Source organism: Cynocephalus volans, chromosome 1 (assembly GCF_027409185.1).
Source record: "Cynocephalus volans isolate mCynVol1 chromosome 1, mCynVol1.pri, whole genome shotgun sequence".
NCBI classification, from domain to species: Eukaryota; Metazoa; Chordata; class Mammalia; order Dermoptera; family Cynocephalidae; genus Cynocephalus; species Cynocephalus volans.
In genome coordinates this window covers 123,958,662-123,981,948 of record NC_084460.1, presented here as the reverse complement: position 1 = coordinate 123,981,948, position 23,287 = coordinate 123,958,662, and the positions used below count along the sequence as shown (strand labels likewise).

The 23,287-nt window shown below is 41.5% G+C and overlaps 1 protein-coding gene across 1 annotated transcript in view; it reads right to left on the bottom strand.

Moving 5' to 3' along the window:
* Nucleotides 1-3,941: 3,941 nt before the first annotated feature.
* The window catches only part of POLQ (DNA polymerase theta), a 96,618-nt gene continuing 77,272 nt past the window's right edge, over nucleotides 3,942-23,287 (bottom strand). Inside the window, exons 27-30 of the mRNA XM_063095068.1 lie at nucleotides 18,694-18,818; nucleotides 8,894-9,047; nucleotides 5,604-5,719; nucleotides 3,942-5,141 (exon numbers count right to left, since the gene is read on the bottom strand). Of these exons, the coding sequence (XP_062951138.1) occupies nucleotides 5,028-5,141; nucleotides 5,604-5,719; nucleotides 8,894-9,047; nucleotides 18,694-18,818 (509 nt within the window). The 3' untranslated portion in view covers nucleotides 3,942-5,027. The remainder of the gene's footprint in view (nucleotides 5,142-5,603; nucleotides 5,720-8,893; nucleotides 9,048-18,693; nucleotides 18,819-23,287) is intronic.

Sequence of the window (23,287 nt, the reverse complement as noted above, 5' to 3'; positions counted from 1 at the left end):
GGTGGGGGTTCGTCAGCAGGGTCGAAGGTGGAAGAATCGAGGGGTGACTGTGAAGAAGGTTTACAGGCTAAAAGGACTTGAGAGGGAGCACAGGAGGAGCAGAGGGCGGGGTTCTGAGCCAAGAGGCGAAAAGCCTCGATGTAGGGGATCTCCTTCCAATTTTTAGGCGCTGGCAGTAGTTAAAGAGGTCTCGTAGAATGTTAGGATCTAGTGTGCCCTCAGGGGGCCATGTGTTTTGATTATCTAAAGGATAATAAGGCCAATCTTGTGTACAGAATTTGGTGAGGAGTTTGGGCTCAATATCCGGCCTGAGGGAAAGGTTGGTGAGGTTTTTCAGAAGGCATTGAAGTGGAGAGTCCCCTAGGGAGGAGGAGGAAGCGCCCATTCTGGTCTCTTAATGGGAATTTAGACAGAAATTGGACAGAGATTTAGTGATAGGACAGATCCTTCGGCCGGTTGGGAAAGGCGGGATCCTAGAGGGCGTCCCCAGTAGGTCATGTCAATCCCGCAGGTTCAGGTACGAACCAGGAGGAGAGAAGGGAGGTGTGGGTCGTCACTCAGACCTCCACTTCTCTAGGGCAAAAGCCCGGTGCCTGAAGGAAACCTAGCGCCAGGATTTTCTGGTCGGGTCCTGGACCCGGGAAGTGGAGAGAAGAGAGTGGTGGACAGGAGGGTGAAGGAGAGAACAGAATGGGGCTTTTAACCTCCAAAAATGAAAGTAAAAGTTTACCGGGGCTTTGGAACCTGTTATAGTTTGGGAATTTATAGTGGTCGTGAAGACCGTGGTGGGGTGGGGTATGGGCATTAGGGGCTACCGGATGATCATGGCTAGACTCCCTGTGGTAGCCTGAAAAAGGGCTGGTGCCCTTTAGGAAAGGGGGCTTACCTAATGATGAGCCGGTGGTGAGTGGAAGGAGCCAGCACCGAAAAGAATGGACGAGGGTGGACCGTCAGTGGTGAGCGGTGGAAGGGAGGCCGGTCCTGGCGGGACGGAGTTCCCGAGGGGTGACTTGGAAAGTGCTGCCGCTGCGATTTGAAAAGTGTTACAGTTCGAGGGAGCCCTGAGGGGCGACTTGGAAGGTGTTGCCACTGCGATCCGAAAAGTGTCGCCGCTCGAGAGAAGCTCCATCCCGGGTTTCGGCACCAAATGAAAGGACGAGTCAACACCAGTTGACAATCCACCGGAGAGGGCTCGTTTATTAGGCAGCACACACACATATATATAGGGCTTTTAGGGAAGGCTGATTGGCTTAAAATACAATCCCTACTTAGCATACCGCATGGGGCTTGGGGTGAGCTAATTGGTGTGCGATTCGCGCCGGTGCGAAGGAGAGTACAGAAGAGAAGGGCAACCAGCGCCATGATGGGGTGTGGCCGAGAAGGACTTATGTGATCAGGGTGTGATCCCTTGGGGCATTTGGGTTCTTACACTGAGGATTTTTCTAATGTAAATTTTATAATCTTTAACGTTTATCATTTCTGAACTTTATGTTAAAGCTTTCAGTTCTATAAAATCAAAAACATTCTTGTATCTTCTTTCATAATTTTTTTTTATAGTTAGGCTTTTAATACATTTGGAGTTTTCTGTGAACTTTTTAGGGATCTTTTTTTTAAGTTTATTTTTTTTACATTCTAAGATGCTGTGGAGCAGTTCAGGGGGAGGGGGAGAGAAGGGGGAAAGAAATATGTTGGGAGTGGGGGGGCAGGGTTGAGGCCTGTTGCACCCCCTTCATTCCTGCAGGGGAGACCGGGGGCTTCCCGCAGTGGCTTGGTCATTGCTGGGCTGGGTGCAGGTGTCAGAGGAGTGCAGCTGTAGCCCTCGACGCCCCCTAAGATAGGGGTCTGACTTAAAATTTTTACAAATGGTTATCACTATACCCCTATTTTTGAACAACCCATCTTTTCCATCACTAATCATTTCCCATGTAACTGTTTTCTAAATCCTTTCGTCTGTTTTAGTAATTTGTCTATTTGTTCCCTTATGAAACCATTACATCTTTATAATATGTCCTAATAGGTGATAGATATCTTTGATCTTTTTCAAGTTTGATAGGTATTGATATTTTTTTCTCTAGATGAGTTTTAAGGCTATCTTAAATACAAAAAAAATATCCTATTGCGATATTGACTTGAATTATAGTAACTTATAGATTAACAAATAAAGTTTTTTGCTGGTACCACTTCCTCTGGAACATCTTTATTCTTTTTGTCACAACCATTTTCCTCATTTATGTTAACAATTTTGCCTTCACTAAGTTTTTCGGGGTGCATGTCTAGAGTATCTCAAACAGCAGCCATGTCAGCATTCCCGAAGTCAGCTAGCTCTTCTATAACGCCATTTATGTTCAATTTGGTGTGTTTGTTTTTTGGTGGCTGGCTGGCTAAGGGGATCCAAATGCTTCATATGTTCCATATGAATTTCACTTACAGTGTTGTCATTTTTCATTTCTCTGGTGCACTTTCATCTTTATTAGCCAATTTCCACTTTTGGTTATCTATTTTTGTAAAACGTCACACTGATTCATCACTAGAAGACAAAGAGTCAACACAACTACACACTTTGTCTTCTGTAATTTGAATAACAAATATGCAGTAGCCACACACAGGCAGACTTTGAAAGAAGTGATGTAAACTGGTCACTCAACATAACGCATGTATTAGTTTCCTATTACTGCTATAACCAATTACCACAAACTTACTGATTCAAAACAACACATATTATTGTTTTACAGTTCTGAAGTTTTGTCCAAACTGCTTTTAACTGGGCTAAAATCAAGGTGTTGGCAGGGCTACATCCCTTCTGTATGCTCTAGGGAAAATTCATTTCCTTGCCTTTTCCAGCTTTTAGAGGCCACCTGCATCCTTATCGCATGGCCCCTTCTTCCATCTTTAAAGTCGGCAGGGTAGCATCTTCAAATCTCTTTATGCTGTTTCTGTTGTCACATCTCCGTTTCTATCTGCTTTCCTTTTATGAGGATCCATGTGATTACATTGGAACCACCCACATAATCCAGGATAATATCCCCATCTCAAGACCTCTGACTTAATCACATCAGCAAAATCCCTTTTGCCATGTAATGTAACAGTTCACGGGTTTCAGGGATTAAGATGTGGAGAGTTGGGGAGGGAGGCATTATTCTGCCTAATACAGTGCGTATCCGTTATTTACACAGTGATTTGTGGGCTGAAGAGCTACCAGCAAAGTTTGAACTTTACGCAATTATTCACAGTTAATATACTCTGGTAACTGAAATTGGAATTGTAGTTATTTAAGTAAACCATAGTATGTGGAACTCGTGCATATCTGAATCACGCAGAGCAAGGGCTGCCTGTTCTGAGTCCAGCTGATAAGTCAAAAAGGATGGGAAAATGCACATGACTACAAATGCAGGGCCATGGCTGCAGAAGGTAAGGTAAAGGTGACTTGTGTTTGCCCTCATAGCTGAAGAACACTCACAGGTAAATTGGTTGAGCTTTCTCTTGTGCTCGATCTCAAGCCCACCAACATACTGAAAGCACTACAGCCTTTCTCTTTGAGAAACATGGTACAGATGAACATGGAAAAAACTCAAGAAATAATGATATACCTTCCTTCTTACCTATGCCACCTTCTGCCCACCCACACCCTCCAAAAAACTAAGTCTGAGTCTCTTGTGTACTAATACCCAACTACTGAATTTATTATACCTTATTTACAAAGCAATTGTCTTTTTTCTTTACTTTGATTAATAAACAATAAAACAGCTCTTCTGATAACTGACCAAAAATATAATAAACACTTCCTATGTGCTCAGACATTGCTGAAAAAGCCATGGAATAAGTAAATAAGGAACATAGGTTTCTGGTAGTCTTAGACCAAATACAATTTAAAAAAAAAAAAACTGAACTGCTAATAGAAAGTTTCTCATAAATTAATTTTATTTCAACAGTAAAAAGGTCAGTTCTACACCTCTGATTGTTATTACAAAGCACAAACTTTTCAGCATGGGTATTTATTCCCACCATGCTACAAACACAGAAAGAGGCACTAAGGGACTGATAAGCAGGTATATTCCTTCTCTGGCAGTATTATATTTAACTACAATAAAAACATCTGATCTTACAGAATACCTCTTGAAGAGGTATAGCTCATTTCACAATATATAAGTATTCCAAATATTGTATGAATTGGGGAGGAAAAAGGATAAGAAACATTTCATGAAAATTTATTCCTAGACTCCATCCATACCATGTCTTTCCACTTTACATAATTTATAATTTATTAACCAATGCTATTTTATTTTATTTTATTTTATTTTTTATTTTTATTTTTTTTTAAAAAGATGACCGGTAAGGGGATCTTAACCCTTGACTTGGTGTTGTCAGCACCACGCTCAGCCAGTGAGCGAACCGGCCATCCGTATATGGGATCCGAACCCGGGGCCTTGGTGTTATCAGCACCACACTCTCCCGAGTGAGCCACGGGCTGGCCCAACCAATGCTATTTTAAAATACTATTTCAGCAGTCTTAAATTGATAATGGTGGTGGGGGGATCACAATATCTAACCCTGGTGGTGTATGTGAAACCAAATCCTTATCTGCCTATGGCTCCTGTTGGGGTCTACAGCACAAGTGCCTGAATCCTGGACAGAGCTGAAAATGGGCCTGAGGCAGCAACTCCATTCTCTTCACGCTCAATCCAGACAGATGAGGACCCAAAGTGCTAAGTGCATATTTCAAGCATATGTTCGCAATATGTTTAAAGCCACAGTAAATTATAAAAGGCAAATTCACAGATACCCTTTGAGACTGATTATAATCATTATCGTGGTATTTCACCTTCCCCTCCCACCCCCAAAAAAGTTTTTGGATGCTATAGAGAGTAGATCTTGATATACATTTTGAAACTCTCGCTATAAAATCACTATCTTAAGTCTATAAAGATTCAAGTATGTTTTCATGAAGTAGGTGAAAGGGTAATCTCTGTTCTTTCCAGAGGACTATATCTGCACCAGGCTTCCCTGGGAGGACTTCATCAACGGCACAGTTATACATCAAAATCCTTCAGCTCTCCCCAGCTGGCACCTATTTTCACTTTCACCTTCAGTGTCACAGAAAGTTTTACGGCACTTTCCATTTCATTCTTGACAATCTGAGCTACCTACAAAAACAAACAAACAAGAAAAAAAAGATGAGGTTAACAAACCCTCTGCCCAATCAAAGAAATGTTTCCCAACCCACCCACTGAGAAGGTGATAAACCAGACTAAAGCTTTTCATCCAATGGTGCTTAAAATGCTAAATGAGAAAAGAGCCAAGCACCTCAAACTGCTCTTTGCTGATTAGCAGCTTTACTTAGAATGCTTGGAGCTTGAAAACCCTCAGGGCAAGACTCCAAATTCTTGTTTAATTTCTCCCAGACAAAAATATTCCTGCATCAGAAACTTCTTTAAGAATGAAACTGAATACTCTTACCTCCTTTTTTTTTTTTACCTGTAAGAACTTAACATTTATATAGCCATCCTGGGGCTAGGGTAGGTTCCAAAAACCTTAGGCACAGAGAAAGCAGCTGACCTACAGAGTCATAACTTCCTAAGGAACTGACACAAACACTGCAAAAATACCTGAACAACATCCTCTTCTGCCACTTCGTATAAGAGTTCATCATGGAGCTGAAGGATGAAGAAGCCTCCTCTGATTGGGCAGAACATCCCTTGCAGTTTTCTCTTTGGTAACAATCCTACCCCAGGAAAAACAGCAAAACTGATGAGCATGTCACTGTACCACAGCAGAATGTTTTCAGAGATTGAGAAACTCTGAGAAATTTTAATTAAAAGATTAAAACACATAAGAGACTTAGAACTATCAGGAAAACAACTACTTGCCGGCTGCTACCTAACCTACCCATCATGTAAACTCAAGTCCCTACAACTTTCTCCCAAAGAGGAGGAGTCTAACAAAGAAGTCAGCAAATGGGGTGTGAAGAACTCTGCTCCAAACTCGTTTAACTTCTTTGCCATAAACAACCAACACTTTCTCTTTCCATGGAGTCCCCTTACCACTATCTGAGTAATAACGCCAGGGTGCTATGGGGCCTGATTCCTGTTCCAGGAAAGTGTACTAGTATGTTAGGCAGTGATTTACAAGGGATATACTCCTTAATGTCTTTTTATGGCTGCAAGTGTCACTGTGGTAGAATTGGTACTTCCCCAATGGGACAATACACTCTAGACAGGGTTTAGACTTAGGGTCCAAATGTGAACTTTCACAGTGTGTGTAAATCCCTTAAAGTTATATGTAAGAGTCGTATATCTGCACGTTTTTCTGTGGAGATGATCCATACTTTCCAGTAAATTCTCAAAAGAACCCATGACTACAAAAATGGTGAAGAACCATTTACTTTTAACTAAGACCATACTAGTCTTAGTTACCATTTCCTAACTAAGATAAGGCTCAACATGAATACTTTAGAGTAAGTGCCCTTATGTGTTTCCCATACCTCACAGCACTCCTTCCTTTCTGCCATCCAGATTTCCTACTTATCCTTCAAGCCCAGCACAAGTACCATCTCCCTCCTATCTGTGCTTCCCTCAGACAAAATTCTGTAACTCACTGCCTGCAGCCCCAGTTTGCTCAGAGGTGGCTCTCACAGGGTAAGAGAACAAAGGCAGCCGAGGCTGTGGCAAGCAGCTCCCATGCCAGCGCTGCAGAGGCTGCACATCTGTTTCCCAGTTTGGCTGAAATCCAATGTGCCCTATTAGGCCCCACTTATCTCAAATCATCGACCGTCTGGATGCTCTAGCTTTTCTGCTTTCTAATTATGTTACCTTGTCTTCTTGATTTCCCTTCATTACCTGCTTCTCCTCAGAATGCTAGGATCCTCTTGTTCCCTGTGCTGTCTGCTTCCTCAGGCTCACCTCCCTTTGATCCCACTGGCCTAGCACTACCTTTACCCAAGCATTACACCATGAAGCCATCCTCAGTGACATATCCATATTGCCTTTTACTTGCACTTAAAGCTGTTATTGTCCATCTCCTCATTCTGACACCCAGCACTCTGCTCTGTGGAATTATGTAAACATTTCAGTCAGGTATCGTATCTTCCTGTCTTTCTTTAGTAGATTTTAAATTTAAACATAGGTTGATAACTCTAACTTCTAAATCCCCTAAAGCACACACCACAGTGTTAGTCTGCAAGTAAATCTGATTGTACATTCTGCTCTACAAATATAAATGTGTGTGTATAAACACATATCCCCACACACAAAGTACTTAACAAGCAGCTTATTTTTCCCCCCGCTGACCGGTAAGGGGATTGCAACCCTCAGCACGGTGTGGTCCACACCACACTCAGCCAGTGAGCGCACTGGCCATCCCTATATAGGATCCGAACCCACGGCCTCGGTGCTCCCAGCGCTGCACTCTCCCGAGTGAGCCAGGGGGCCGGCCCAGCCTCTGGTATTTTGGGGGGGATTGAAGACAATAAGATTAACAGTTCTCTTCTCTCTCTCTCTCTTTCGCCATGTGATCTGCTTGTACCTACTGGCTGCCTGCTGCTTTTCTGCCATGAGTAACCTGAGACCCACACCAGACGCAGCTGTACCAGAATCGTAAGCCGAATAAACCTCTGTTCTCATATAAAAAAAAAAGATTAACAGTTCTCATTTAATGAAGAAAAAGTTTTATATCTATATTTCTGTATGTAAGTGAGCATCTTTATATCCATGTAACTGGCTGTATTATTCTCTATAATGTATGTATAATAAATATATATAGATAGTACATATACATATATGTAATGTATGTATAATGTATGGCTGTATTATTCTCTATAACTATACATATGTCTCTTTTGGAAACAGCAAATCCCATCCTCAATAGCTGACCTCTACCTTTCCTGCTGCATTTCTGGCAGCTTATTCTTCCCCTGTATGTCTAAAACCTTCTTAACTTCTTCCCAGGAAAATTTAAAACATGGCTGCAGTCATGGTTTAATATTCTCAGTGACAGTGAAATGGTATTTAAAGCAAAGTGTGGATGTGTGACAGAAGAGAAAAAGGGAAAGTTCTGTGTACTTGTTAGAACAAGAAATAGTTTACCCAGGCAATAAGGAGAGAACTGAGGCAAAGATGGCAGTACTGGCAAAGAAGCCTGTGTGATAAGGAAGTCAACTTGGCGTATATTCCCAGACTTCAGAGAACACTGAAGGTCATAAAAAGGAAAATCAACATGTTCTTAAAGTGTGGTCTAGGGACCGGAGAGGCTCTCCAAATCTGCAAAGTCGAAATTACTTCCATAATAACACGACAAGGTTAGTTGCCTTCTTTGGTCTCATTCTCTCATAAGTACATAGCAAGGTGACCAAGTGCCCTGGTTTTAGAACTGAAATTCCCATGTCCTGGGAAACCCAACACTCTCCTGCAAATTGGCATATGTGTCATCCTAGATTGCAAGAAGAGTCTTGCAGAGGTTACAGGACATGTGATACTGCAACAGAGTGAGTGCAGAAGCAGGTAGAAGAATCTAGCTGTCTTCTCTTCAGCCAGACATTAAAGAGATTTGTAGAAATGTAAAATAAAGCCATCCATCACTAATTGCCTTTTATTCTAAAAGATACAATCATTTTCATAAAAATGTTACTTACATTAAAATATAGTGGGTTTATTATTGTTATTTTAAATATTAATAAATGTTTTTAAATGTCCTGTTTTGATTTCTAATATGGTAAATATAGTAGATTATAACCCACATGAACAAAAATCTAAGGGTATAAAAAAATTTCTAAGAGTATAAAGACATCACAAGACCAAAACATTTGAAAACTGCCAAGAAATAAAATATAATACTTTCCCTTTTCTTTTCTGATACAATTATTCTCACCATGTTATAGGAGTGGCCTCATCTATGAACACACCTGTTCTGTCATTTTGGAGCATACTCTCTCGATGACTGTGGGATTTGAAGGTTGAGTGGAAGGTCTCTAATTGCTTCTGGATGTTAACCGTGGCTATTTTGATAATATCAGCTGCCGATCCTTGGACTCTCGTGTTGATAGCCTGACGCTCAGCCTATGAAAAGCAATTAACAGGTGCTCCATCAGATACACCAACATGGGTTCAAGCCGCCCTTTAGTGTCCACAGGTCAGTGCTCAGATCTGCAGCCAGACTGGAAATCTGTATTGAGATGTGACCCAGGACATCAACTATTATGCTGCATATCCTAAGAACAACAACTTTAATAATCCAGGGCTCTAGATTCTGGGCTAGCCACTTGAAGAAAGACTAAATATAAAGTCAGATTGCTTCAGTTTAGAAATCTTTGATACTCAGGACCCACAACTGCATTGCACTTAGAATGGATTTAGTAGCTCAAAATTATTTTATTCTTTAAACAAGTATCATCTGTGGTCCAGCTGTTCTAAACTTCACTCTAAAGGATCTATTCCAACTTCCAGTCAAGATGACAGAATAGATGGTCCCCAGCGTCACTCTCTCCCACAAATCAATGAATTTACAACTATAAAAATGTAACATCAGCCAAGCTGGGGCTGCTGAAGCTCAGGTGAAGAGGAAGAGAGACCTATGGAACTCATGAAGGCGGGAGAAACCATGAAGAGAGAAAGAAAAAACTGCTCTCAGTGTTTCGGGCTACGGCTGCTTTAATGCTGGAGCACATGGAGCAGGGGCCAGCAAAAGCTGCAGCTGTGCCCTTTAGATGGAATTACTTGGAGGCAGAAGGGGAGAAGAGGACTTTGGTGGCCCCCAGGACAGCAAGACCACTCACTAACAGGGTTCCCGTGTACACACGCAGGAGCAAAGAGCCAGAACAGCTGAAAAAGGGGAGCCACTCAGAGGCGGGTAAGTCATCACAAGGGACTGGCGCAGGGCCCGTCCCATGGGAAGTGTTTGGAGCACAGGCAGTGGGGGAGACGGGGCCACCAGGAGAACACTGGGACACAGCAAGGACAGCCGATCTGCCCCACAATCAGCGCAGGATGACTCGGAGGAAACTGGTCGGGAATGTAGAATTGCATGGAGTGAAGTTTGATGAAAAAACCTCAGACCCAGACCAGAGCTTCTACACAACCCAGGTGCACCGAGTATCTGGAGAGCTGGAAGTACCTATAAGGTCAACCATTAAACCCTGAGCTGCACAAAAAGTCTTCCCTAGGGAAACAGCAGCAAAGCAGCGATTTCCCTCAACCACACAGCTCAAGTACTGGTTCCCACAGGAAGTTACCCTGGGTTAGAAGCAGAGGACAAAAACTTAGTTCCAGCCCAGGCACACCATGAATGCCTTGGGGCCCACCAGGGCACATGAGGCATGAAGCCAGGGGCAGGACCCTGCCCACAACCACACACACCACCACCCAGGAACCCAAGAATTGGAGCCAAGGACTGGACCCCGTTCCCACATACAGGCATACCACCAATGCCTAGGGGCCTGCCCGGGGACCCAGAGGTAGCAGCCAGGGACCAGACCCCCTTCCCACAACCAGGCATGCCGTAACAGTGCCTAAGGGAACGCCCGGGGACCCAAGGCATGGAGAATGGGACCAGGCCCCCCTCCCACAACCAGGCTTACCAGACTAGTGCCTTGATGCCTGCCAGGGAACCCAGGGCATAAAGAAGGGGACCAGACCCTCCTCCCACAACCAGGCTGACCACACCAGTGCCTTGGGGCCTGCCAAGGGACCCGGGATAAGGAGCTGGGACGGGACCCACCCTCCCACAACCAGGCATGCCAGGACAGCACATCAGGGCCTGCCCAGGGGCCCAAGTCATGGAGAAGGTGACCAAACCTCCCTCCCACAATCAGGCACACCTTGCCAGCACCTCAGGATCTGCTTAGGGACCTGGGGACCAGACCCCCCCCCACAACCAGGCATGATGGGACAGGGGCCCAAGGCATGGAGAAGGGGGCTAGACCCCCCTCCCACAACCAAGGACCCCAATGCCAGTACCCCAGGGACCCAGGGTATGGAGCCAGGGACCAGACCCCCATCCCACAACCACATACCCCATGCCAGCACCTCAGGGCCTTCCCTGGGACCCGGGGCATGGATAAGGGGACTGGACCCCCCTCCCACAACCAGGCACACTGCACTAGAGCCTCGGGGTTCCACGCTGGGACATGGGGCATGGAGAAGGAGACTGAACCTGCCTCCCACAACCAGGCACACTGTGCCAGTGCCTCGGGGCCCGCTTGGGGACCTGGGTAATGGAGAAGGGGACCAGACCCCCCTCCCACAACCAGGCACACCATGCCAGCACCTCAAGGCATGGAAAAGGGGACTGGACCCCTTCCCACCACCAGGCACCCCATGCCAGCGCCCCAGGGCCCACACAGGGACTCAAGGTATGGAGGTGGGGACTGGACCCCCGTCCCACAACCAGGCACACTATGCCAGTGCCTCAGGACCCACCTAGGGACCCAGGGTAAGGAGCTGGGAACTGGACCCCCCCCCCCCAACCAGGCACACCGTGCCAGTACCTCAGGACCCACTTGGGGACCTGGGGCATGGAACCAGGGACTGGACACTCTCCACAACCAGACACACTTCCAGCACCACGGAGCAGTCCAAAAACATCTCCTCCATGTGGTGGCCCACCACAGCCACCACAATAACCATGGCTGCCATGAAGGCAGCTAGATGCCACAACCACCACACAGATGGTCCGCCAGACACTGGAGTGAGTTGACACAAGGAGAGTCACCAGCAGAGATAAAGACAGGAGGAGGATGTCTGTCTCCACACAGCCCATTTTATAGTGACGCAAGAAAGAGACATCTGCTCTATGACAGTATTGGGGGACCTGATCACACCTCTCAGCATTGGACAGATCATTTAGGCAGCAAATCAACAGAGTAATCATTACTCTTTCAGAGGGAGAGAAGAAATCTAGGGTGATTAGAGGGGGGAGGGAGAGAAAGGGGGATGGGGAGGGATTAGACAAGGGGCATAAAGAATAATTACAATTGGTAACAATGTATATGCTAGTAATATTGATTTGATCAACATATCTCAGTGTTGAACCCCAAAAATATGTATAGTCAATTTTGATTCAATAAAAATTTAATAATAAATAAATATCAAAAAATAAATAAAGGATCTATTCCTCAAAATACTTTTAATCCTAAATAGATATAAGTAGAATATCATTCTTTGTGATGTGGGTTGAAATGTCCTAAGCACATCCCCCATACCAATGGCCTCTTGGTTGTATGCAGAGTTTGGCCCCAGCAGATCTGGAGCCCTCTAATATGAATCAGAGCTTCTTGTGCGCTGCTGAGGCTAACCATTAGCTGCTAGTGAAAATGCAGATTCCTGAATCCCAGGTATTAAGTTAGAACTTCCCTGAAACTACTGCTGCCAAGAGCTTCTTGGCAATCAACCATGGCTGCTAAAAATAATCATCCTGGGACACTAGGAAAGGGGGTCTGGATTAATATCCAACTGTATACTCTGTCCATGACTATCACTGCTAGTGCCCCCAAATGTCTAAGAAACTGCAAAGTGTCTACTCAAGGGAAGGGATCAATGTAACTTGAGAGGTATTCTTGAGTTCCCTATCACCTGAGCTACACTCAATTTCTAGTATATTAAATACCTGCTAAAGAGACAGACTTTTTAAAAAGCAACTGTTGTTTTGTCAAATGCTGATGAATCCACTGTAAACCCACTCAGTTGTCTCTGTTTCAAGTAACTGAATTTCAGAGTTATACTGACTCCTCTTCCTTCCTGAAACTCTATGCCTTTGTGAACTAGACTATATTATTGTTGCTATTACTTGCTGCCTTTCTATTGTAGCATTACACAGACTTACCCACTGCCGTATGATTTGAAATGTTGTTCCATGTAAAAGGATAGCCTTGATTTGTTTTGGCCAATGAAGTTTTAAGATCTACCCAACACTGCCACAAACACAAAAAGGCAAATCCCAGAAAGGGACTTTTCCTTCATTCTGTATTCCACAATGAAGAAAATATGGAACAAAGCTACAGTTAACCAGAGCCAAACTCTAACATGAATGAGAAATAAAGTTTCTTGTTACAAGCCACTAAAATTTGGGGGTTGTTTTTACTGTAACATAAGCAAGCAAAAATATGACTAATATCTACTTCACTCTGATTCTCTTCCAAACTAAGAAAACTTAACAGTCCTGGCTTTGTGTCTCACAAAGCTCAACTTCTTTGTCATCAAGGCTTTTCATGTACATAAAAAAAAATAGGCTTCTAGTAATAAAAGATTAGGCCATTAGGACCAACCCTCCCACTGATAATATCTCAACCAGAAAAACTAGAGAGTAATGCCTCTTTGAATGAATGAGACAGCTTAAAAAAAAAAAAAAAAAAAAAAGGAAGTGAAGAATTATAGGAACTAGAGATCTAGGAGAGAAAAGAAACCAAGAAAACTGATCCTGGCATTGGAGGCCACCATTTCTCCCAAGGCAACCAACAGATTCCAGAAGCAGCAGCAGAGATGCTGAAAAGCTGAGCAGATCTTCTGATAGTCTTGAGGGGCTTGGGGATCAAACATTTGGGTTCAGGGACTAGCAAATGGAAGGAGGCCCCAAACCAAGTTGTAACCCAACCTGCAACCCAAAAACCAACACCCTAGGGAAAAAGATAAACTGGAAATAGTCTAGCCCTAACAGCCTTGCTTTTAAATCATCTTTATCCCTAAATAGGATCAAAGTAATCCTACACTGTTGATCATTCTAGTTTCCTGCAAGAAGCAAAGGTAAATTTCCTCTCTGAATAAAAGTATCATCGTACAAGCTTCGAATTACTTCCACAATCTTTCATATACAACGTTTAATATTCAATAAAAAATAACCAGGACAACAAAGAGTTGAGAACATAAACCATTTCTATAGAAAACTAAGAAAAACAAAAGGCAGAAAGAACAGACTACGGGGATAGAAGTATGAGATTTATCAGACTATAAACTATAGACTTACTAGACTACGGACTATTATCAAACTTACTAGACATAAAATCACCATGTTTTATATAATCAAGGAAATAAAAGACAAAATTGAATATTAAAGCAGAGGACCAAATACAATAAAACAAAATAGAAACTCTAGAACTGAAAAATAAAAATAACAGAACTTAAATGCTTAATGGGTGGGTTAAAAAGCAAATTAGCAGAAAATATTCAGAATACAGCAAGATGAAACAAACATAGAAAATACAGAACAAAGGATATGAATCAAGGTATTTTACAAAAAAAAAACAGGTTTAAAACTTATAATAGGAGTTCTAGGAAGAGAGCAAAGAATATTACAAAAATAAAGAAGTAATAGCTAAGAATTTTCCAAAAACAAAAGATATCAACCCACAGATTCAAGAAGTCCTAATATCCTCAAGAAGGATCAATTAAACACACTTCCAAATATAGGCACGTAAATTAAAAAACACAAGCTTAGGAACATCACAGAAAATCTGATGGAAACCAGAGCCAAAGAAAAAAAATACTGTGTTGAAAACAACTAGAGAAAAAAGGCAGATTACAATCAAATGAGCGACAATTAGGCCAGGGGTCAGCAAACTACAGCCCACAGGCCAAACCTGGCCCACCTCCTGTTCCTGTAAATAAAGTTTTATTGGAACATAACCACATCCACTTGTTTATATATCATCTATAACTACTTTTGCACTACAACCAAAGAGCTGAGTGGCTGTGACAGAGACACCATGACCCATGAGCACTTCTTTTATCTGATACAGGTGCTATTACAAACCTAAATGCAAGTTCTATTTATTGGTAAAATGTTTAAAATTTTCCCTCTGAGATCTGAAAAGAGGCAAAGATGCCTCTTCTCAACATCATCCTACTTCTTTCAACACTGTCCTAGTCAATAAGTAACAAAAATTAAAGGAATAAGTTATAAAAGTATACTTTCTTGCAAATGATAACTGTGTAGAGAACACTTAAAAACAACTAGATAAATTATTAAAATTACTAAGTAATATTTGCAAGGTTTCTAGACAAAAGAATAAAAACAACTGTATTTTCTTATAACGGCAGCAAATGGTTAGAAAATGTAAGAGAAAGGAGAAAATTTTAAAAATTACCATTTACAATAGCATCAAAACTTTTCAAATATCTAACTACAAATCTAAAAAATTAAGAAAAAAAACCATATAAGACTGTTTCCCCAAAATTATACAAAGTTATTGAGAGAACTTAAGAGGACCTAAAGACCTAAGTGGACAAATATATCGTATTTGTGGATTGGAAAATTCAAATTTGTAAATAAGTCCATTAATCCTATCTTGGTCTAAAACTCAAGGCAACCTCAATAAAAAATCCCAACAGGATTTTGTGTTTGTGTAGAAATTGACAAGCTGATTATAAAATTTAAATGGAAATGCAAAGAACCAAGAATAGCCAAATATTTTTTTAAAAGGCGGGGAAGGAGGAAAATTTACTATATATATCAATACCTCTTAAAAAGAGCATAACTAAGGCAGTATGGTTATCGCCATCATAAATCTTGAATGAAAAAAAATTTAAAAATAAAAATAAAAACGAACCTATAGTTTTGTGTTTGTGCACAGTGGGGACAGTATTGTTTGCTGGGAGCATAAAGAAGCCTTCTGGGGTGCTGGAAAAGTTCTATATCATGATCTTGATGGTGGTTATATGGATATATACATTCATAAAACTTCAAGCTTTGCACTTAAGATTTGTGCCCTTTACTACTGGTATGTTCTCAATGAGAATGCAAAGAATAAACAAATTAATATTCTCTCCTCATCTAAAACTACTAATAAGAGGAAGGCCAGACACAATGTGGGAGAGAATATTTTTCACACTTGTAACCAGTGACAGGTTTCGACAAATAAGTAAAAAAAGGTAGACAACAGAAACAATGAACAAGAAAACTTGAACAGGCATTTTCCCAAGAAGAAAATCCTAAATGGCTAGTACACATTTGTAAGGTTACTCTACTTCATTAGTATTCAAGGAAATGCAAATTAAAACTACAAGACACTACTTTATACCCACTAGATTGGCTAAAATTATATTAGCCTAATACCAAGTGTTGACAAAGATGCACAGCAATGAGAACTCACATACACTTCTGATGGGAGAACAAATTGCTACGTCCCCCTCAAAAACAATTTGGCTTTATCTATTAAAGTTAGAAATATGCAGCAATTCTACAAATAGGTCTTTACCAAACAAAATGCAAGTGTATGTGCAGCAAGAACCTTGAACAAGAATTTTGAAATAGGCAAGATCATAATAGCTTCAAACAGGAAACCCAAATGCCCATCAACAGAAAAATGGATAAACTGCAGTATATTCACATAAAAAGGTACCTACAGGAAACGCATGAATGAGTTGCCTACATAATTTTAAGTAAAAGAAGCTAGACACAAAAGAATACACATATCTGATGTATATAGAGCTTGAAAATATGCGAAACAGAACTACAGTGGTAGAAATTACGATGATAGTGATTATTTCTGAGAAGTCAGGGTGGTGATTAGGAGAATGCATGAGGAAGGCCTCTGGGGTGCTGCCGATATCCTGTTTCTTGACCTGGGTGGTACTTACACAGGTGTAGCTCTATGATCATTTAGTGAAATTTACATTTGTTTTCTATGCTTTCTCTGTATGATTTTCAATACAACAAAAGTTTAAACAAATAAAAACAAAAACAAAATCTAGCTATGTTTATTCCTAACTTAGAGGGCTGGAATACTTTTTTTCTCAGCAAAAACATAATGAATCAGTTAGAACTTTGATTGTTAAGTTTTGGGGATGAAAAAGGCTTACTCTCACATCCTTAAGTACAAAAATATTAGTTTTCACAACTTATATGATTCATTTACATTAATAACTCTGTACTCCATTTTTCCATCCTGTAAGTAAATCTCAAAAAACATAAAAAATTCCTGTTAGCCTAAGTTCAAATTTCTCAGTATGCCATTAGAAGCCTTCTAACTTTCAGAAAATGCCTCTAGTTGCTAGCTGGATCCATCTAACCAGTAGAAAATTATCTACCCCTTGGTGACACCTCCAACTCTCCATTCCTCCCAGAATGGCTTCTAGCCAATCCTCACTCAGTTATCCACCTGTGATTGTCTTTTTCTCATTCCCAACAATCTAAATTTTAAACAGCCTTCAAGAATCTGTTCAAGTCCTACCTCCTCGCCAAAGCCTAAATAATTAAGTATGTAAATAATGTTTTTATGTAGTTTTTGTTTGCTTTATCTCTTCTAAGACTTAAGACTTATGTTTCTTAGTGCATCAATTGCAGTGCCTAATTCACTTAGAAATATGGTAAAAGCCTGATAAACACCTGATGTCTGTATGTGGCTATATGACAGGCTAGAGATAAAGAAGTAACAAAAAGCCAACTACTCTTCCATGGTCCCTAAAGGCACTGGTGCTCTAAAGGCTTCAAGCTCCAGAGAGAAGTTTGGCAGTTAGAGAGCTGGGAATTTTCATTACATACAATGGGTAATGGGCACTGACTTGCAAAATTATAGGGGAAAAGCAAAATACAAACAGTTAAAAACAGGAAGATTTGGATTAGAACAGAAGTTTAAATGCTCAGATACACAGAATACCATGATGGTTAATTTTAGGTGTTAACTTGACTAGATTAAGGAATACACAGAAACCCAGTAAAGCATTATTTTTGGGTGTGCCCATGAAGGTGTTTCCACAAGAGATCAGCACATATGTCTGAGTGGACAGAAACAGAAAGATCCATCCTCAATATGGGTGGGCACTATCCAATCCACTGGTGGCCTGGAGAGAACAAAAGCAGAGGAAAAGGTGAATCTTCTGCTCTATTTCTGCTGCAGCTGGGATACACTCTTCTCTCCTGTCTGTGGACACTTGAACTCAAAACTCTTTAGCCTTTGCATTCCAGGACTTACACCAGAGGCACCCCTGGCTCTCAAGACTTTGGCCCTGAACTGAGAATCATCCCATCGGCTTCCCTGGTTCAGAGGCTTCCAGACTTGGACTGAGCCACGCTACCAGCATCCAGTTTGCAGACGGCCTATTGTGGGACTCCTCAGCCTTCAAAATTGCGTGAGCCCATTCCCCTAATAAGTATTCTCTCATATATTTATATACATATCCTATTGGTTCTGTCTCTCTGGAAAACCATGACTGATTCAAATACTCTTATGAATCCCAATGATTTCAGAAAGAGATTTTAATCATAATTTGAGCAAATATCAATGTCTTTAAAATAATGTTAAAAATAGCCTTGTTCAATATTTTGGATATCCTAATAACCTCTGATGAGACAGTGCTTTCAAAAAAAGTGAACAAGTAGAATGAACCAAAAAGTATCAAAACTGAATGACTGGCTAATCTATGAGGAACATTAGCAATCTGGTCTGATATGACAAATTAGGATGTGGTATCTGAAACAAAGAACAATTAGAAAATGTATAAAGTTTGTTCACAATTTATTACCAAAGCTAAGTCTTACTAAAACAGAATATCTTTAATTGAAATATTATTAAGTGAACCCATGTTTACATTAGTTTCCCAAAGTTCAGCAAATACTGGCATGTGTTATCACTTCATAAATTCTTAATGAAACCAATGGTTGACCTTGTATATACGGAAGATCCCCTAAAAGGGACATTAGTAGCGTTTAGTCATTGTTGAAAAAGTACATGTCACTGAAATGTTAAGTTAAAAATCCAGAGAAATTTCAACATACGTGAGCTTTATGATAAGGGTTGTTGTCTTTGATTCCTGGCAAATATCTACGTCTTCCCAAAATGGTCTGAACAAACCCATCTCTTTTACAATTCTTCACTGTCTCTCTCATGAAATGATTAATCCCTACAAAGAAAATACAGAAAAACTTAATTACAATCAAAGTCCATCTTTCCTTTCATTCACTGGTTTCGATATAATGAAATATATCAAAACCCCACCATGATTCTTAACACTAATATCATATCATCAAAACTATGCATACAAACTTTTGTTCACTTTTTCTAGACTCAGAAATTTAGAAACAAAGACTTTAGAAGTGACATAATCTAACCCTATCTTTGTTTTTTAATCAACAACAGTAATAAAAAAACAGACAGGAAACTAAATTCCAGACAGAGAAGGTATCTAGGTGTTTTTACTCCAGGATGTTAACACTATTCCACACTACTTTTCACAGATTTCTTTGCTTTGATCATGTTAGTAATATTTTAATGTTTGATCTTATCATTTCCAGGCTTAAAACATTCCCATAAGCTCCTTGTTACCATCTATGCTATGATCCAAATAGGACCTTACAGAAATTAATGCACGAGTTATAATAAATATTTCACTAGGAACATATCTGACCTACTTCGTAAAATTCAGAAAGAGTATTGCTTAGTGCAGTATTAAAAGGCATTCATAGCCCCTAGACCAGCATTTGTCCTTCGCAATCTAGGTCTGTTATGATGTTTTATGGATCTCCAGAATGAATCCTTTGCTTCAGATGAGTCAGTCTCTTTACTGCTCTTTCCTGATCCTGAACTCTCCTGGAACATTCCTTCTCTATGCACTTTATAATACAACCAGGTAACAGACACCATGCTGATCTATCTTTATTCATATGCACAGTCTCTGCCTTCTCAGAGCTCTGTTCATTCCAAGTAATAAACAATAATGTCTCCCAAATGAAAACCCTTACTAGGGGCTTTCTGTTGTATGGATGGCACAGGAAAGATACCTGGGAAGACGAAGGGTGAAAAAGAGAAAACGCTGCCAAGTAAAGTGCTGGTGATATCTGACCACTAGCAAAGGAACTTCAGAAAGCAATCAGGCTCTCATCTTTTTTCTTTTTAGAATTACTATGATGCTGCTGGGTGAAGAGCAAAGAAAAGGATGTTTGTGAGGTCCCACTTCTACAAATTTTCTCACCTAACTCCTATAGGAGGACTTCAAATATTCAAACTGTAAGAAGTGCTTTTTACAAAAATCAGTTCTGAGGTAAAATTTACATACAAGAAAAAGCACCCACAAGTAAACAGTTGATGCATTTTACAAATGTACACACCCCTATAGTTTCGATTACAAGATACGAAACTTCCCCTTCTTTTACAGTCAGCTCCCCATTACCAGCCTCAGACACTCACTGACCTGCTTTATGACACTATATCTTAGTTTCTCATGTTCTCGAATTTCAAAAAACTTGAATTATACTGTATGTTATTTGTGTTTGACTTCTTTAGCCAAGAAAAACATTTTCAAGATGTTTTTAGTCCGTTTTGTGTTGCTATAACAGAAATACCTGAGACTGGGTAACTTATAAAGAAGAGAGGTTTATTTGGCTTACGCTTCTGGGAGAGCTGCATCTGGTGTGGGCCTCGGGTTGCTTCTACTCATGGCTGAAAGTAGCAGGCAGCCAGCAGGTACAAGCAGATCACATGGCGACAGGAAGCAAGAGAGAGAGAGAAGGCGCCAGGGTCTTTTTAAGCAACAAGCTCTTGCAAGGACTAAGAGAGTGAGAACTCACTCATTAATCCCCCCTCCCCCAAGGAGAGCATTAATCCATTCATGAGGGATCCGCTCCCATGACGCAATCAGTTTCCAACACTGCCACACTGGATATCAAATTTCCACATAAGTTTTGGAGGGGACAACACATCCAAACTCCATCATTCCGCCCCTGGCCCCCCAAACTCATGTCACTCTCACATACAAAATACAATCATTCTATCCCAACAGTCCCAGAAGTCTTAGCTTGCTCCAGCACCAACTTAAAAGTCCAAAGTCCAAAGTCTCTTCCGAGACCAAAAGCAAAAGTCCTTCCAGCTTTGAACCTGTAAAAGTCAAAACCAAATTTATCTACTGCCAAGATATAATGGTGGAATAGACATTGGGTATACATTCCCATTCCAAAAGGGAGGAATAGGCCAAAAGAAAGGAAAAACAGGCCCCAAACAATTCCGAAACCCAGCATGGCAGACATTATGTCTTAAAGCTCCAAAATAATGTTCTTTGACTCCAAGTCCTGCATCCTGGGCACAACTGGGCATCTGGGCCCCCAAAGCATCAGGCAGCCTTATTCTCACAGCTCTGCCAGGCACAGCCCAGTGGGCCACACTGGTGCCTGTGGTTTTTCCAGGCCTATGTTACATGTTACCAGTGGCCCCGAAGTTCTGAGGTCCTGGTGGCAGCCCTGCTGCCTTGGCTCTACTAGACATTTCCCTGGTGGGGCCTCTCTGTGGGTGCTCTGACCCCACTTTTCTGCTTGGCATTGGTCTAGTGGATGGCCTCAGCAGCGGCTCCACCCCTACAGCAGGTCTCTGCCTGGACCCCCAGGCTTTTCCATACATCCTCTGGAATCTGGGTGGAGGCTGCCGTGCCTCCACTGCTCACATGTCCTGCTGGCCTGCAGACTTTACACAACATGGACACCACCGATGTTTCAGGCCTCTACTCTCCAAGGTTACTGCATGAACTACACTTGGGGCTGCTGCAGTGGGAGCAGCTGGGACGCAGGGAGCAGGATCCTGAAGGCAGCTGTGCCCCAGCTCTGTCCTCCAGGATAACTTAGTCCTTCTAGGCCTCAGGGCCTGTGATGGTTGGGACACCCTTCCAGACTTCTCAAATGCCTGCAGGGCTTTCCTCTCATTTTCTCCACTATTAGCATCTGGCTGCCTCACCACCAAGATAATGTCCTTAGCAACAAGTTTATCTGCTTCACCCTTGCATTGTTCTCTGGCTCTCTGCTTCTTTACCGCATAGCCAGGCTGCAAAGTTTCCCAATCCTTATGCTCTGCTTCCCTTTTAAATTCTGGCTTTATGTTATGCCTTTGCTGCCATAACTCAGAGTAGGCTGTTAGAAGCGGCCATGCAGCGTCCTAAATGCTTTGTTGCTAAGAAATTTCTTCTGCCAAATGCTCTGGTTCACAACACTTAAGTCCCACCTTCCACAAAGTCTAAGGGCATGTACACAATGCAGCCAAATTACTTGCTATGGTGTAGCAAGGGTGATCTTTTGTCCAATTCCCAAGAAGTTCTTCATTTCTATCTGAGACCTCATCATCTGCATGGCCTTTACTGTCCACATTTCTATCAGCCTTCTGCTCACTACCACATAAGTCTCTAAGACATTCCAAACTTTCCCTCATCTTTTTCTCTTCTTCTAAGTCCTCCAAACTCCTCCAACCTTTGCCCATTACCCAGTTCCAAAGCTGCATCCACATTTTCAAGTATCTGTATAGCAACACCCCACTCCTCGGCACCAATTTTCTGTTTTAGTTCGTTTTGGGTTGCTATGACAGAAATACCTGAGACTAGGTCACTTACAAAGAAGAGAGGTTTATTTGGTTTATGATTCTGGGACAGCTGCATCTGGCATGGGCCTCAGGTTGCTTCTACTCATGGCGGAAAGTGGCAGGCAGCCAGCAGGTACAAGCAGATCACATGGCGACAGGAAGCAAGAGAGAGAGAGAGAGAGAGAGAAGGTGCCAGGGTCTTTTTAAGCAACGAGCTCTCACGGGAACTAATAGAGCGAGAACTCACTCATTAATCCCCCCTCCCCCAGGGAGAGCATTAATCCATTCATGAGGGATCCGCCCCCATGACTCAATCAGTTTCCACCACTGCCACATTGGAGATCAAATTTCCACATGAGTTTTGGAGGGGACAACACATCCAAACTCCATCAAAGAATCATCAAAATATTGTAGTGAGTATCAATATTTAATTCCATTTCCTTGATCAGTAGTTTTCCATTGTAGAGATACACCAAAATTTGTTTGTCTATTCTGTTGATAGACATTTGGCCTAGTTCTCAACATCTGGCTGTTATAAATAAAGCTGCCATAACATTCATGTATAAGTTCTTATTTGGATATATGTTTTCATTTTTCTTGGGCAAACATTTGATAGTAGAATTGCAGGGTCATATGGTAAAGTGTATGTTTAACTTTATAAGAGAGAGCCATACTGTTTTCCAAAGTAGTTTTACCATTTTACAACTTGACCAGCAATGTAAAAGAGACAGTGTTTTCAATTTTAGCTATTTTAGTGTTTTTATCGTGGCAACTCTTTATGGTTTTGTTTTTCCCTTAAGACTAATGATGACAACATTTATTGTGTCATTCATATATTTGGTAGTGTCTGTTCAGGGCTGGCTGGTTAGCTCAGTTGCTTAGGGCAGCACTGACAACACCAAGGTCAAGGGTTCGGATCCCCATACCAGCTAGCCGTCCCAAAAAAAAGATGTCTGTTAAAATCTTTTGACCTTTATTTTATTGGATTGTTTGCCTTCTGAGCATTGATTTGTAAGAGTTCTTTATATATTCTTTATA